Source organism: Choristoneura fumiferana, chromosome 5 (genome assembly GCF_025370935.1).
Source record: "Choristoneura fumiferana chromosome 5, NRCan_CFum_1, whole genome shotgun sequence".
Taxonomy (NCBI): Eukaryota; Metazoa; Arthropoda; class Insecta; order Lepidoptera; family Tortricidae; genus Choristoneura; species Choristoneura fumiferana.
In genome coordinates this window covers 5,742,060-5,759,182 of record NC_133476.1, presented here as the reverse complement: position 1 = coordinate 5,759,182, position 17,123 = coordinate 5,742,060, and the positions used below count along the sequence as shown (strand labels likewise).

Here is a 17,123-nt window from a genome sequence, read left to right as displayed (position 1 = left end):
TTAAGTTATCCATACTGATTTTCAATGATATTGAATGATGTTCAAAATTATCCACACTGATCATCAACAACATCTAGAAAGCTAAAATTTGGAACAGATGTAGCGTTTAGTACCTAACTTACATTTTAGGAGAACTTTGTGGCCTTGATGTGAAACCCATCAGCACGATCAAATTATTAGAGGTACGAAAATGCCGTCCTGTATCAATTATAACATTTAATAAGTGGTTTCTCATAGCACATAAAAATATAAGGGCTCTGGACCGAAAGGTGTGTACGTAAGGCCTATATGGATGTGGAACCCTTAGAGCCCCGCAAAACTATATCAAGATACTGCCTTAGTAAAAGTTATTTCGACTTCTAATAGTCTATAGAAATCAAAGACATTAATAAAACTTAAAGGAAACAAAATTATTGCGTAAGTAGTTGAATGAATAGGTATCTAAAATCGTCGTATAAGAAATATTGAATAACTACAAAAAGTAATGAAATTTAAAAAAAAAGCTTTAATAAACGTACCAAGCCCCGATTAAGGTATACATACATACATATAATCACGCCTTTTTCCCGTAGGGGTAGGCAGAGACCACTTCTTTCCACTTGCTACGATCCTTACATACTTGTTTCGCTATTAAGGTATGCAATAGCAAGAATATCGCAATCTCGATATTTGTGAGAAGACTACGTAAGATCTTGAGAGCCACTGGCTCGTTTGCCATCCAGTCGAATAAAAAAAAAAATCTAATCTTGCGAGATCTCGGGAAAAGTAGGGACATAAAAATGTTTTTTTTTTCTGAATAAAATGTTGTTTTTATAGTTTCGTACCTCAAAAGGAAAAATGGAACCCTTAGGAAAATTCGCGTGTCTGTCTATCTGTTCGTCTGACACGGCCGATTTACTCCGAAACTAATGGACCGATTGACTTGAAATATGGCAGCAGGCATTATATAAGTCGATAACCCAAAGAAGAAATAGCTTAACTTGAACAAGTGATTTTTAAACACGGGAACGTTTGAAGGATAAATTAGGTATAATATAGAAAAAAGTTTTCCAACTAACGAAATAGTAACTAAAAATAGTAACGATGGCTCCTATACAATATTTTCATCGGCTTGTGCCGATCATAAAGATATACATAAGGTTAGATTTTGGCCAAAATTATGTACTTTTTTCTTAAATCCATCTTCTAGTCTTAACACTATTTATTATTAGCTAATTATCTTAAGCAAGACTTGGCACGTTTGCTACAGTATGTTTTTGTTGGGATAAGAATTGTAAAAAATTCGGTAGGCATAATTTTACATTGGTATTTGAGGCAACGCAATAACTTGTATTGTATATACATACTTGCCTGTAAGTTCGCCTTTGTGCATTATTATCTCAATGTCTGTCAATTGTGTTTGTTACTTATTTTGTACAATAATGAGTTTACATACCTCTAAGAGTATACTTGCCACCTATTGTATATTGTGTGTATATTGCCTTATTTATTATAATATCTAAATACAAAAATAGGTTTTTGGTAAAAAAAACATTTTTAATACAAGCTTTTTTTGCTGATTGTACGTTTTGTCAACTTTACTAGCATTTTCACTAAAACTACATTCGCATACCAAATTCCAAGTCGATGCCATTAACCGTTGAAGAGTTCCGCCCTGCGGAGACGATCCTGGCCAGACTACCAGGTGTCACTGCCAGATTATTGTATTATCATGCAATTTACATAAGTATGCCAAATTTCAAGTCAATTCGACTACTGGAAGTTGGTCGAATTTAATTTGCAAGTTTTGACTTCAGACAGACAGACAACGGGCTAGGTGAAACTAAATAAAAGCTTGTAAAACAGATATGGCTTAAGAATAGAGCCTATATAAACCCACCTTAATTTTTAATTAGATACACGTGTCTTTTTTTCACGAAAAATGTAAGTAGGTAGGTGGGTCTGGCTCACGCACGAGCGTTTTGCCCGCCCGTTCCAGTGTGTTATGAATATTGATGCATATAATAACTATTTGCGTCAACTTCTGATACAAGTAGTTTATCTTTTATAAGTGAAGTATTCATCCTTATATTAGTAGAAACGGGCCATCGTTTGTATGCATCAATATTCATAACACACTGGAACGGGCGGGCAAAACGCTTGTGAGCTACACTGGGTACCTACTTGATGTCTTGAAGACTTGCCACTTGAATTTTGAATAGTCTCTTTAAAATAAAAGTATGAGGAGGGTAAAATAAAAAGCCAGATAATTGCTATAATTACGTAGACATAGCACCTACGTAAGTGTTTAATTACATGCGCTACAGTCGACATTAAAAGAGATGAAACTATGTTCAGAAGTCAAAATACGAAACCTTATATTTGGTAACCACACTATTATGGATATATATGTACATATATTACAGGACTAAATAGGTAAATGGACTTAATAAATTTAATAATTTAAATTTGTCAAACTAAATAACAACGGGTGGTGTTAATTGTATTGGTGCTACGACGAATCATGTTGGGCCGGGCGGAACCATCGCGAGACTTGCGCGCGTAGGTACTTTGAATGTTATATTTTGTACGTACAAAGTTCAGAGTTTGGCGTTCCGGAAATTGGTCGAATATTCGAATATCGCAAGTTTTATATTCGAAGATTCGAACCATTTTAATATTAGAATTATTCGAATATTCGAATGCAAGCCCTAATTGGTGAGATGGAATCGCGTCGTCACAGCATTCATAAACCCCCCTGCGCGCTATGAATCAGCTCAGCGGAGCAGCGGTTTACCATGGCTGTGGCGCGGCTAGTAGGCACTTCATTGCTTGCTTGCTTCGCTCGGGTAGCGAAGGTCGGCATCGCAGTCAGGGCGCCGCCAGCCTACCACCTCTCTGCGGCTACTTTTGTGATGGCTCACTCTTCTCTCTCTCAAATGAATCTCGTCCGCATATTCTATTCATCGAATACAAAATCTTAATTTGATTAGTTTGCTTGTAGGCATTATACGGAGTTATGTGTCTCAACGTTGGTCGTGTAATGATCAAAATCGAAACACTGGTTCCGCATAATGCTTACGAGTGAACAGGTCAAGCTACGGTCCTTATCAATCGAGTGTAGCACTGAATCCGCAGGAGACGTTTGTTATTTAGAGAATAAGTAACACCCCGGCCTGTAGCACCGACGCCGAGTAGCACGGCGCTTCGCTCACTCGTCACTCGGTAGACTCACTTCGTTCGGGAAGCGAAGGTCAGTGCCGGCGAGGTTGTGCCGCATCCAACGTGCCGCTTGCTCTCGCATGCCTACATCGAAAGATGCATACCAGCTGCCCGCTACTCCTGCGCAATACAAAGTCAATTTTAAACTTCCTACCTTTATAGTTATTGGTTAGTGCAGTACTTATATTAAATTGGTGAACGTATGTAAACACAGATTACGTGCAATGAAATCATTTCATTCCTATACTCATCTGTGATAACGTTACAACACAATATTATAATGATTTTCACAATATTCCAAATATAACTTCCTTATGCTACTTTTATTTTCATTTCATTATACCTACTGGTAAACATTTCATTACACTTACAGAGATTTTTGCCATTTTAACCCCCGTCTGAGCACGACCGTAAACGTAGTAGGGTACCTAGACTTATCTCTAACTGAGGTACTTGTTGTTGTTGGAGGTCCATTGGAGGACAATTTTGCCAGTTTCTAGTAGGTTTTGCCGTTGTACGTTAAAAAAATAGAAACGAAATATGAGAAGTAATGGTGGATGAACGATGACAACGCGAATCAGCTGTGTTACTTATTTACAGGATTCATAAAATGCGAGCTTAATTAATTGAAGTGCTTGTCATAATTGACATAATATGTCATTTCAATCGATTTACTTAGCTCGCACTTTACGATCCTTGCTTACTTATTTACATACGAACACGAACCTTTGCGAATAAACGGCTCTGCGTCATTGTTCCGCATGGCGGCAAATTTAGCCGAGGCAAAGTTAACCGAATCATTGGTTTTAAAATTACTGATATCAAGATGTTCACAGAGTTTCATCACTTCATCTTCGGAGTATTCCCTTCCGAAAAAGTTGGAAACGCGACGAATAGCAGCTTGTTTGTCCTGGCAACAAAATATAAATATTAACCGATACCTTTACTCAGTACATGTTTTTAAAAAATCAAGAAACCTGATTGTCTTAAAAATACTAAAAATACGAAAGCAAGTCTAGTGGTCTAGAACTCTGTTGTAGCTAACTTAAAGTTCAACAGTCGGTCGGGATCCATTAGGTAGGTATTAAGAATTTTTGAGCTGGTCACGATTAGAATACTTATAATATTTGTAAATAATATACCTTTATAACGTCTTCGTAGAACATGAAGAGCATGTTCGGGTGATCGCGCTGCGCCCACGCCTCTTTGACGTGACTGAAGAACGGGGCGTAAGGCACTGGAAAATAAGGTGTCGAAAAGATAAACTTACTTTTATAACCTTAAGTATTATCATTAGTATCATTACCTACACGATCAAAATATACCTATCATCGTATTTTCTATTCACCCGTATCTTTCCCCGTTCGCATAGGCGTATATAGAGGAGGGCCGGGTGGGGTTGTATAGCTGAAGCTTTTGGGCTACATTACGTAGTCTAACTAGAACGATGGTCCGTGTTTATGATCACAATTTCAGATTTTTCACATAATGTCCTGCCATTTAAATCAGTCATACCTGCGTCTTCAATAAACAAGTCCCAAAAAGATTTAAAGTCTCCAACATAATCGTGGAACTTCATAAGTCTACTAAGGTGGTAGTATGAGACGGCGACGTCCCTGGGGTCGCGCGTCATGTAAATTAACTTGCAGGTGTCGAGCAGCGCCGGTGGCAGCAACGAGAGTGGCAGATGGGACTTCAAGAACCGTGGGGAGGCAGCCGTCTCCACTGACTTGTAACCTGGTCGTGCTAGTTTCTCCATAATTTTGCTATTTAAGTTTAGCAGATCGGGATTCTGCACTTGTTCATGCCGGAAAGAAAATACCCTGAAATGTGAGACATAAGTTGAAGCGAAATTAATAAAGAAAATGCTACACAAAACTAAAACTATGTTACAAAATAAAAACGTGATCCAAATACACATATAATTATACATCACTTCTCATGCTCATAAAATGTTACTTTAGTCTCTGCATTTCGGGACTAAAGCTCCTTTTTAGGGTTCCGGAGCCAAAATGGCAAAAACCGAACCCTTATAGTTTCGCCATGTCTGTCTGTCTGTCCGTCCGTCCGCGGCTTTGCTTAGGGACTATAAATGCTAGAAAGCTGTAACTTTGCACGGATATACATATATGTAAACTATGCAGGTGGTGGGACCTTGTGCAAGATCCGCCCGGATTGCTACCACCATCTTGCTCACTAACCCTGCCGTGAAGCAGCAGTGCTTGCACTGTTGTGTTTCGGCGTGGAGAGTAAGACAGCCGATGAAACTACTGGCTCTTAGGCCTCTAGGTTGGCTACGCATCTGCAATACCACTGGTGTTGCCGGTATTTTTGGGCGGTGGTGAACTCTAACCATCAGGAGACCCACTTGCTCGTTTTCCATCCAGTCGAATAAAAAAAATGCCGACAGAATGGTACAATAAAAAATTTAAAAAAAAATTTTTTTTGGGTGCCTCCCATAGTGCAAAGTGGGGCTAATTTTTTTATCTCATTCAACCCCATATTGTGGGGTATCGTTGGATAGGTCTTTTAAAACCATTAGGGGTTTTTTCGATTCAGTGATTTGTTTGCGAAATATTCAATTTTAAAGTGCAAACTTTCATTAAAATCGAGCCCCCCTCTACAATTTAAATGCCACTGGAACTGGAACTATAGCCATCTCTAAATATCACATCTCGTGTCATTACGGCTTGTTTTAGTCCCTTGTTGAACAATCTACTATTATATACTTAAATATAGCAACCCTTACATTCCAACGTCGTTGGTATAAAAGGAAGTTAGTAAGAAGATATGTATATCATTTCGGAGAAGTGAAGAAGATGATAGAGATGACCGAATTCTCCGTAGACCGGATTCAGGGCGGGCAACAGTTAGTTTAACCAAATTACAATTTGAAATTGACTTTGGCACGGATCAAATAAGGTACGTTTAGTAATATTCTCTGTATGGCCATGAGCATAACGCATACGAGCATATGGATTCTCTTGGGGGTTTCTTATTATTACCTCAGTAATAGGGCGATGCTGTGAGCATCACCGGGGTAATCACTAAATTTGTATTTGGCCTGAGAGTTTAGGTGAAGTGCGGTGGGCTGCCAACGTGTTAAAAGGACGTACTTTAATCTTGCCACTCTTTTACTCACTTTTACTGCACTGTCTCATTATGTCAGCAGACAAGATTGTAATGGTTAGGTTCTTTGGTGGGGTGTGCTAGCAAAGTATATAAGGTCAAGAGTACTCACTCAATAAAATTGTAGCGGTCATGTAAAGCGGTTCTGCGAGCCGCGTCATAGTCTAGGCTATTTTTCAATAACCAAACCATTTCCTGAGCGAGGGTTGTCCCTTTAAATTAAAATTTAAAATTCGTTAATTTTTGCCTCTACACATGACCATACGTAACGATTATGCGTCGTATTAGTGTTCACAATTCGCATCTCTTGGTTTTTAGGACTGTAAAATAGGGAAACAATAAAGTTTATTTCTCTCAAATTATCATGTCATGCTTATCAAACAAAGTTTTCTATGTACTTAATATTCTTGAAAAGGCCTCGACTTGTCGTGGGCTGAGGATTGAGTTGAGTATACCTGAGCGCGGGCAGGTGACGATCCACGTGTCGTCATGTCGCAGCGGCATGCGGCGCAGCGCGTCGGCGTGTGCCGCATAGCTCGCCGGCAGCACGTAGCCGCCGGGACCGAACCGGAGGAACCCTTCCGAATGACCTGGAAACCTGGACGTGATCAGGACGTGTCACAAATGCGGGGTGATGAGATGGGGCAACCAGAAAAACCAGTCTTTATTTCTACCTGTCTCGGTTGGACAAGAAACGGATGGTGGATTGTGCAGCTATACACCCGTTCGAGTCTCATAGGGCTAACAATTTTAGCTTATTTTGATTCCAAGTGCCTGCCAAACACCAGCAGATGTAGGTAGATCGAGATGTAGGCAGTGAAGAATAAGAAAGTAGGTACTTATAATGGTTCTCCTATGGTAGCCCGAAAACTTTTAATCCGATTTTCACTATCACTAATTTCATTAGCCCTAAAATTAAAAAGCCGATTTTTTTATTTTCCTAACTATTCATTAGCCCTAATTTTAACATTCCGAATTTACGTTGTACCTAAATTCACTAGCCCTAACATCAAAAAGCTAAAAAATTAAAATTCGTCAATAGTATTGATTGGAACACCTTAATTTAGCAACATATTGAATGGCATCCATCCAACCTACTTTCGTAGTGGGAGTTATCTTGGTTGCTATTAAAAAAAAACTGAACCTAACCTATCCGAGTCGCTTCTGCTCCAAACCGAAATTTATTTTATCTTTAGTACAAGTATACATTAGGGTTCATAACTTTAGGTCTATTAATCTTTAGGAATAATCATTATTAGTTTAAGTAATATTAGAGCATTAAATATTTAGTACAAGTAGACATTAGGGTTCATAACTTTAGGTCTATTAATCATTAGGAATAATCATTATTAGTTTTAGTAATATTAGAGCATTAATTTAATGCTTAGTACAAGTAACCATTAGGATGTAAAACTTTAGGTCTAGTAAGGAATTCAGACATACAAGTTTAGCTGTCATAATATTAGGGCTAATGAAAATTATATCTAACGTTGGTATGCCTAGTGAAATTAGCTTTTATGATATTCGGTCTAGTGAGGGTGAACCACTTATAATGAATCAAGCCTATGTATAACCATTAATAAGTACATAAAAAATCTCGGATAACTCCTAAAAAATACCTTTAAATAATGTTCGCAGCAAATCCACGGTGTCCGATGATAAGTTACGAATTTCTACTTCAGACGTGGCCATGGCAAAAAAAAAACTTTCTCAGAACAAAATTACGATTCAACTAATCAATTGATTTCACCATCCACTTGCTATCACTTGACGGTTGCGCTCCCAAAGCCAGTGGGTTCGGGGCCAGTGGTTCCTAACGTTTTCAATCTGTTACTTGTTTTTAATCAGGCTATGAGGGATGCGGTTAATGTACGCCCGAGTAAAAAGTTAATCGGAATATACGAGAACAATGCACGCAATCAGCTAAGATAAAAATACTTACGTACCTACGCAGCAGGGTTATTATACTTTTAATAGCGATATCACAATTTGCGCGTCGGCGGCCGATCGTAAAATCCGCCAGATCACGAAATTCCTAGGGATATCGTGAAATGGCGCCATTTCATGAATTGGCTAAGGGACATGAGCCATATCGTTCAAAACTCACCGTTTAACGATTTGCCTAGTGACGTTTAGGCAGATCATGAAATTCCTTGGCATATCATGAAACGCCGCAATTTCATCATTTGGCCAGCTTAGGCAAATCATGAAATTCCTAGGCATAAGTATCATGAAACGCCGCCATATCGGTTCTGGCACTTCGCCGGCTGCAGCCGCTGCACGCTCGCTTCGCTCGCTCGGCTCATTGATTATATACTCTTTGATTGATTATATACTCTTTGATGCGTTGTGGTCACAATTCCTACTAACAATTTCTCGCTTCGCTCGTCGTACCTAAATTTTTATTTTTTTCGACATATCACGATGTGCCCGCTATAGCATATCGACAAATGCGTTGCTCTAATCGATCTGCCGTATTGTTTTTCAGGCACATCATGGTATGCCTGGCCAACTTTTATGCATATCATGAAATGGCGCCATTTCACGATATGCCCAAGAATTTCGTAATCTGGCGGATTTTACGGTCGGCCGCCGACATAGGTACCTACACAGCAATGTTTGTACCAGTGTTAAAAGCGCCGGCCCAGTGAGTCTGAATTGTGCACTGAGTTCCGTACATAAAAACCAGCAGAAATAACTTTGTAAAGGTAAACGAAAAATATATGACTATTGTCAAGAGGGCGCTATTGTTCTTATTTATATGGCAATAGTTCAGTATAGTCGGAACATTGGCATCTTGACTTGTCTACAGTCTACACTACAACGTTTACATGTTAGCCCTGATGTTAATTTGGAAAGGTTTTGTAGTGAAATAGTTTCATTCCCCAAGCGTTTTTTTCCCGTAGTTTATTATAAACATTATTTGGGCGTTTATAGAAAAAGTTGTTAAAATTACTTTTTTTTAGATTTGGATGAAATTTCGTTTTTATACATTCCAATAGTGAAACCTTCCTTCGGACTTCGGTCCTCAAGGATAACACATGCCCGGAGAGAGCTCTCTCTATTGGAGCCTCCCGCCAATAAACTTTTTTTTTAATTAAAATCCACATCCACCGCTCGTTGATTTTTCATCACTCTTGCCGTGTCCTTAAATTCGTGCTTAGCTCCAGCAGGGCTACTACGAAACTCGAAGTTCGTATCGTACCGTCCCTCTCGCTCTCGTATTAAATAGTATAAGTGTCAGAGGGACCGCACGACACGAACTTTAAGTTTCGAGTTTCGTAGTAGCCCTGCAGCATTTTGTAATATAAGAAAGGTATAATACAACAAAAAACTTTTATTAAAAATCTCATAAAATTATATTTCACATGGGTGGGATAGATAAGTAGGCATGCTTGCCAGGCGTGATCCTTATGTTTAGGGGAAGCGTAGATCCGTGTCCTGCAGATGCCGCTCGACCCACTCCCGCGCCTGCCGCCGCATGTCCTCGTCGAAGTGCTCGGCCCAGCCGCCCGCCTTGCCTACACAACACACGGACAAATCACATTCATAGTTACATTTCGACTAAAAGGCCGTAATTAAATTGAATTTCGCAAGAGTATCCGAGATTTCATGATCGTGTATTTGTCGGCCTCGAACTACTGTATCAAATAAACGGTTTACTAATGTATCGGCAAAAAATATTTAGCAAATTATTAACTCCCAAACTATTTATCCCATATTTTTATTTAGGCGAAATGTTATTTCCCAACTCAACGTTTCGCACTGATATCATTTCCCAACTAATGATTCGATAAATTATTATTAAGTATGCAAATTATGCCCTGGAATTTTTTTAAGATGTAGGTAGGTAATTTATGTTTTCGTGAAATGTATTGATTGGCATACCTTAGCAACTTATTGAATGGCATCCAACCTACTTTTCTAGTGTCATTTATCCTGGCTGCTATAAAAAAAAACCTAACATCGAAGGCTAAGATGAACCTAAACTATCCAAGTCGCTTCTGTTCCGAACCGTCTTGCTCGCTCGCTTCGCTCGCTCGCACAAATCAAATTGAAGTATAAACTTTGCAATGTAAAAAGTATTAGGATTATAAATTATATTAAATTATTATCGGATTATAAATTTATTTAGCACCTATTATTTTTTTTAACAATTTGGCTTTCAAAACTGACGTGTTCTCTATATCAAAATCATATTTTTCATTAAAAAACTAATATTCTATATAATTGGCTGCCAGTCAGCCAACACAAATGTTATTTGACAATTTGTTATTTGCCTAAGCCAATCATTTGCTACATAATTATTTGCCACATAAATGTGTGATGAAGTAAAATTTTGCAATGTAAAAATGTTGCGAAATAAAAAAAATGTGAAGTAAAGTTATGCCAAATATTAGTTTGCCAAATGAAACTTTGGCGAAAGGTTGGTTGCTAAGTGAAATTTTTTCGAAACATATTTTCGCCGAAAAGGCAGTACACCCAAATAAACTGTATGGGCGTTTCGTCACAGTAGTTTGAATATCATCTCATCCCCTTGTTTCATTACAGGTTATGGACCCAGAATTTTATCGCCGTTCTAGCTTTACCTACTATTCTTAAATTTAGTTCAGCTTACCTTGACGTACAAAAGCTTCAGAACCTTCATTGATAATCAGCGGGTGATTCATTGTTTCAAAATTAACGGATGAATTATTTTTGAAATTTTTGAAGTCCAAGTGTTCACATAGTGTCCGTATCTGCTGTTCGGAATATGTTTTACGAAAGAATTTTGCCACGCGTTTGATGGCTGCCGGGAGGTCCTATGGAAATTATAAAAAGACAATAAGTAAATTAATTTATATTACCACATTTGGTTCATTAAGGTTTTACAAAGAAAACTTGTTGGTACGGTACATAATAAACATCCCAGAAAAACTGCATGATACGGACAATAAATTCGGTCTCATTGCATTTTACGAGTGGTATGTCCCACAAGTCACAAGAAGAGAAAACGAGGTAGACCATTTAGACGGTGGGTTGATGACATTAAAGCCGTTGCAGGTAGCACATGGACAAGAGTGGCCAATAATAGAGAAGAATGGCGACAGTAGGAAGAGGCCTTTGTCAATTAGTGGCATACAGACAGGGAGTCGATGCATAATAAAATTAGTAGTGAATGAGTGCACTGTATACTGTCTTAAACTATAAATGTAAAAGAAAAAAAAATAAACTTATTTAAACTGTCTGAGATTATGTCCGAGAGGTATGTTTAACAAACAGGAGGTCCAGTATTATAAATCTGAAATGTAACAAACCTTAAGCATGTCTTCGTAGAACATGAACAGCATGTTGGGGTGGTAGCGCAGCGCCCACGCTTCCTTCACATGCGCCCAGAACGGCGACCACGGAACTGAAATTGTTTTATTAGGTACAGCAAATTAGGTACATTGAAAAACTTGACTATAGGTAATAGTACGTGGCAATAATAATGACGCCTTAATAATAACTAGTTCGTGAAACTTCCTAAATTAAGAAGAACAAAAAGCCTTTTGCCTGGAAGAGATCGCTCTTAAGCGATATGGCTGACTATTGCTTACCTTGTGATCTATATCTCTGTGTACCTGTTTCTGTATCGCTTACTATTTATGGTGTACAAAGAATTATTGTATTGTATTCTATTGCCGTAAACTTACTTAAATCTTTCTGAAACAGATCCCAATAACTTTTAAAGTCACCGACATAGTCGTGACCCTTGAATCGTTTGTTGTGGTAGTAGAAGGAGACAGCGGCATCTCTCGGGTCCCGCGCCACGTAGACCACCTTTGAGGTGTCAAGCAAATTTGGGGACAGCAAAGACATTGGTAGATGAGTTTTTATGAACCGCGGAGACGGCATCTTCTCCGCCATTATGTATCCTGGGGTCTTCATAACTTCACCCATACCACCGTCTAAATCCAAAGCTTCGAATACTGGCAGCTGTTCGTGCATGAACGTAAACAATCTGTAATTGACATAATCCATTACATGATACGATTTGATTTGTGTCCGATCTATACAATATATACATTGCACTTACTCTATGAACAGATATCTTTCAAGCAAACTTATTTCAGCAGCTTTCTTGTAATCTAAATTGTTTTGCACGAGCCACACCAACTCTTGAGTCCATGTCGTTCCTAAAAATACCAAGTATACAGCAGATCAAAAATTAAGCAATAATTCAAACGAACGGGAAACAAAAATACGTAAATGTTTAGAACGAGAATTTAATAATTCCGTAAGTTAAACGTACGAGTCCTCGTCGCTGTCCCAGTAGTTGGCATCTTTAATCTTATGTCATTAGCAATAGAGATGACAGCAAAGTGTCGTTTATTGGGCACTAGCGTGTCGAGCACTCGGACGTTTACCTTACCTATCGTGTACAACAGTAGCCCTAGTACTATAGAACTAGAATCATATCCCCGTCGTATTATTATGTAATGTATGTATTAAACAGTGATCCGTCTGTTAGTCCGCGTTAAACACTATAGTGTACTGTGGGGACTGTAACTAGGTAAGAGCTTAGGTACTGGGGATCAACGCGCGTGACTTTAAACTCAGTTCAAAATAAACAACTTCTTCAATCATTTGGATTTATTTCAGAACTTAAAAATACATTTACATAGTATAGCACCAGCCGCTAAGGCTATCGGGCGCAATCTGCGCTCCGGCATGTATACCGCTGTCAAACTGTTTTAAAGTTATATTCTAGAAACACAATAAAAAAACCTATCAGTTTATACAAAACTAGATTAATCTAACCTGCCAGGTGGTCAGTTTTACCACCTGCCAGCGGTATACAGCCTAGTTCCTACAGTACCTACTAGAGCCCCGGGGGAGCAGTTATCTATCCAGGCTTATGATGAGTAGGTCTTCAACACGTGAGGCGTCTAGTGCATGCCTTACGGCCGCTATACGATAACATGCAAAAAGCTCAAGTCAGCGTTTTCCAAATACCTGCGTGTATAGTCGAGGTGAGAGATATATTTACACTTAAGTACCTTGTCACTGTATGCCATCTGACAATTTTATAGAAAAGTCAAACATGAAGTGACTGCGACAAGGTAGTAGTGTAAAGATATTTTAGACCTTGACTGTACGCTGATTTTTAACCACAGGGCAGCAAGCGCCCTGACCGTGCAATAAAGAAATCTCTCACCGCGCTACCAATCGTGCAAAGTCGTGGTTCGATAGGCGTACGATTAAAGATATCAGAATCAAAGTTAATCGTATTTCTACGTTTGTCTATATTGATTGTTACCGCATCGCGGGAAGGTGGCGACCCAGACGTCGTCGGGGCGCAGCGGCAGGGCGCGCATGGGCGCCGCGTGCTCCCGGTAGCTCGTCGGGAGAATGAACCGCCCCGCGCCGAACTGGAGGAATCCTTCAGAATGACCTGTTCACCAATGACGTGCATTTTACAGCCGCAATAATTACAGCTAGGAGTAACGTTATCATTAAATTTCCCATTTAAAAACTCTTACCTATTCTTTCTGAAAAATAAAGGAAAAATAATAGGATACATTCTTACTACTTAATATTATAAATACGAAAGTGACCACGCTTGTTTGTTTGTTTATTTATTACGATTTTAAGTACCCAGCCGATCGTGATTAATTGTTAACGCATTCACTGCCACCTGACTTCCACAGGACAGGTGCCACCGACGCACGTGTGGGTACGTTCAAAATGTATAAATAATTATGACAGCGGCACTGGAAATTGTTAATTTAGAATTAACTACCAGAGAGTACTTAATTCATTTTTGTTTTTTTTCGAGCGAGTAGCAATGAAATGCGTGCAATAATTTAATACGAGAGAGAAACGTTCTGTGTCAGCTGTCACGTCAATAAGTGCGACATTCTGAATAAAAACAAATAATTTTGGGTGGGTGGGGGCCGACAAAATTCCATAATAAATAATACTGAGTAATCTCTAGATAATAATATATTTCACTGTTTGGTCGCACCTACGATTCGGACTGATTATAATGAACAAGAAATTTTCCATTACTTATACTGTGACAAAATCGGTGAATACCCTTTTATAATGAATGGTACAATAATGGCATCTTGTATAGGTACTATAGTTTTTTTAAACCTAACCAACAGGGCGGCAAAATTTTTTTCACACCTCTCCTTCAGAAAAGTAACTTTTCCTCCCTGTCGAGAGGGAACAAAGTGCAACTTTTCTGTTCAAGGCTTTTCTAAGTGTTTTATTGCAAATGCCATTTTTTTGAAGTTGATAATTGGAAAGCCACGCCATTTTCTATGCTGGTTGTTTTTTAATTATATTTAGTTTTTTTTTTCAAGTTTCTTATTGCTCGGTGTGAATAGTGGTATGAGCCACTCGGGAGCAAAATTATTTTCATCTTGGGCGTTAACACTTGAATCCCTCATTGCGCTCAGGATTCTACTTTGTACAATCCTTCGCTACATTCTGAATTCAATGTACGCCCTCGCCGTAAATATACCAATTTGCTCCCTTATGTGACACAAATAACAACTTCCGCCCGGGCGGCTGATACCCACTAACTACGTCACTGTTAAACATCAACATCTACAATAAGTCGAAATATCTCCTAAACCCTAAACGCTCTGGCATTTTCATTAGACTCACTTTATCTTTTTCAGAATGTCCTAAGTGCCCTACGTGTATTAGTAGGTATGTCACAGATCCGTTCATATCTTAAAATTGTATACCTAATACAAATAAGTAAATGAAATTATTTTTTCTGTTAAAAATCTTAACATTTATGGCACACGTACTAATTAAATTATGTAAAAAATTTAGTCAGAAAAATAATAAATACTAATTTCAAAATATTTTTTTATTTTGCTGATTGTGTTTATATACTTGATGAAAGCCACCCAAAACCTTCGCAGGTCCGACAGGCCGTATTGTCTAACGTTCCTGACGCTTGCGATCGCAATCTAATGAAAGATTTCGCAAACAAAAACTGTCATTTGATTGCGGTCGCGAGTTTCAGAAACGTTACGTAATACCGGTCTCTGAGACCTTATTGATTAGATTAGATTAGATTAGATTTATTTATTACCTTTTGAAAAAAAAAAATTATAAACACATGTCAGTTAATTACAAGAAATTCACAAAAGCATCGTCAAATGTATACAAAAAAATAAATCTTTATTACAATAAATTGTCAGCCAGAATAGAAAATAAAAAATTGAATTTTGAATGTCAAATTAGAATTCAATTCAATAATAATAATTAAAAGCAAAACAAGAATATACTTAAATCTAAGTCAAAATTATGCAATAATATTGTCTGACGCACTTGGAATCGCAATCGTTTTCAGCACTTCTTTCTGTCAAACCACTACACTACCGTAGTCAAACGGCTTAGAGTATAACGGATAGAAAGAGATGGTAAATGCGATCGCAAGGTCCGCGCCTCAGTTTTCAGTGATCTTAAAATTTATATTTATGAACGGGATTCGCGCTGTCGTCGTTCATCCACCATTACCTCTCATATTTCGTTTTCTAGATTTTTTTTACCGTAGGTACAACGGCAAAACCTACTAGACACTGGCAAAATTGTCCTCCAATGGACAAAGCCATATTTTTTAAAGAATCAACAATACCTAAGTATTTCTATTTATAAACTCGTAGTACTGTAGGTACCTTTGTAGAGGTTCCGCAGCAACTCATCGGTCTCCTTTGTTAATTCTGTGATTTGCACGGATGTCATTTCGTAATTCTTGTGATTGTGTATACACTTTGCTTTATAGGGGATTTTTCACCACTTTTCTGAAAAATAATTTGCGCAAGCAACACCACGACCCGTGTTTAATAACAATCTACAAGTAATGTTGATCTGCGTTACCGACGATTGATTTATGTAATATGATAAAAAACGCTAGAAATTCATACATTATAGATAAAAGAAGTTCTTATCTATTGAACAATAAAAATAATTGAAAAGTAGTTTTTGCACTTTGCACAATATGTACGAGTTTGATAGACTAACAATATTATTCTTTGCATATACATGTATGTATACTTTTATTTCTATTTTATTTTATGACTAGCTTTTGCCCGCGGCTTCGTCCGCTTGGAATTCGGTTATCGCGCGCCGTTCCCTCGGGAACTGCGCATTTTTTCGGGACAAAAAGTAGCCTGTCTTTAGCCCATAAATTATCTCTACGCCAAATATCACGTCGATCCGTCGCTCCGTTTCGACGTGAAAGACAGACAAACATACAAATACACTTTCGCATTTATAATATTAGTATGGATTATTTTATTTATAACAGTATCTGTTTGTATTTTTCTGACACTTGGTACTTGCCGCCGCATGTCCTCGTTGAAGTGCCTGGTCCAGCCACCCGCCTGCCTATATATACAGATATAAAATATTTTGTAGTCTATATGTATAGGTACTTAATTTACTCAGAACCCTCACTTTGTCAATAGTCACATCACAACTTTGTTGTGCGTATGGTAATGAAAACTTTTTACTCATAAATAGATACAAGTTTTGAAAGAGATTGTAAGCACATATACTAAACGATTGGTAAGGGTGACAAAGAATTTCAAATAAAAGTTATTTCAAAATAAAAATAAAAATTTAAGTAAAAAAAGTTTTTACTGCGACTTAAACACGATCGCTATCAATTACTGAATTAGGAAAATGGATCACCGATAAAAAATTATCGTGTAGATACAGTTAGTTACCTACCTTTATACAGCTTCCGTCGCAATTCATCTGCCTCCTTTGGTAACTTCGTGATTTGCACAGACGTCATTTTG

The 17,123-nt window shown here is 38.0% G+C and overlaps 1 protein-coding gene across 1 annotated transcript; it reads right to left on the bottom strand.

The window, feature by feature from the left end:
- Positions 1–2,248: 2,248 nt before the first annotated feature.
- Positions 2,249–16,230, bottom strand: LOC141427705 (uncharacterized). The gene is made up of 14 exons (XM_074087300.1): positions 15,996–16,230; positions 13,613–13,747; positions 12,389–12,488; positions 12,006–12,313; positions 11,628–11,722; positions 10,949–11,132; positions 9,759–9,851; positions 7,950–8,039; positions 6,786–6,920; positions 6,443–6,542; positions 4,717–5,024; positions 4,344–4,438; positions 3,928–4,111; positions 2,249–3,321 (listed from the first exon to the last, which is right to left on the bottom strand). The coding sequence occupies exons 1-14, from the start codon at positions 16,060–16,062 to the stop codon at positions 3,191–3,193; spliced, it is 2,025 nt and encodes a 674-aa protein (XP_073943401.1). The 5' UTR covers positions 16,063–16,230; the 3' UTR covers positions 2,249–3,190.
- Between the last annotated feature and the right edge of the window lie 893 nt (positions 16,231–17,123).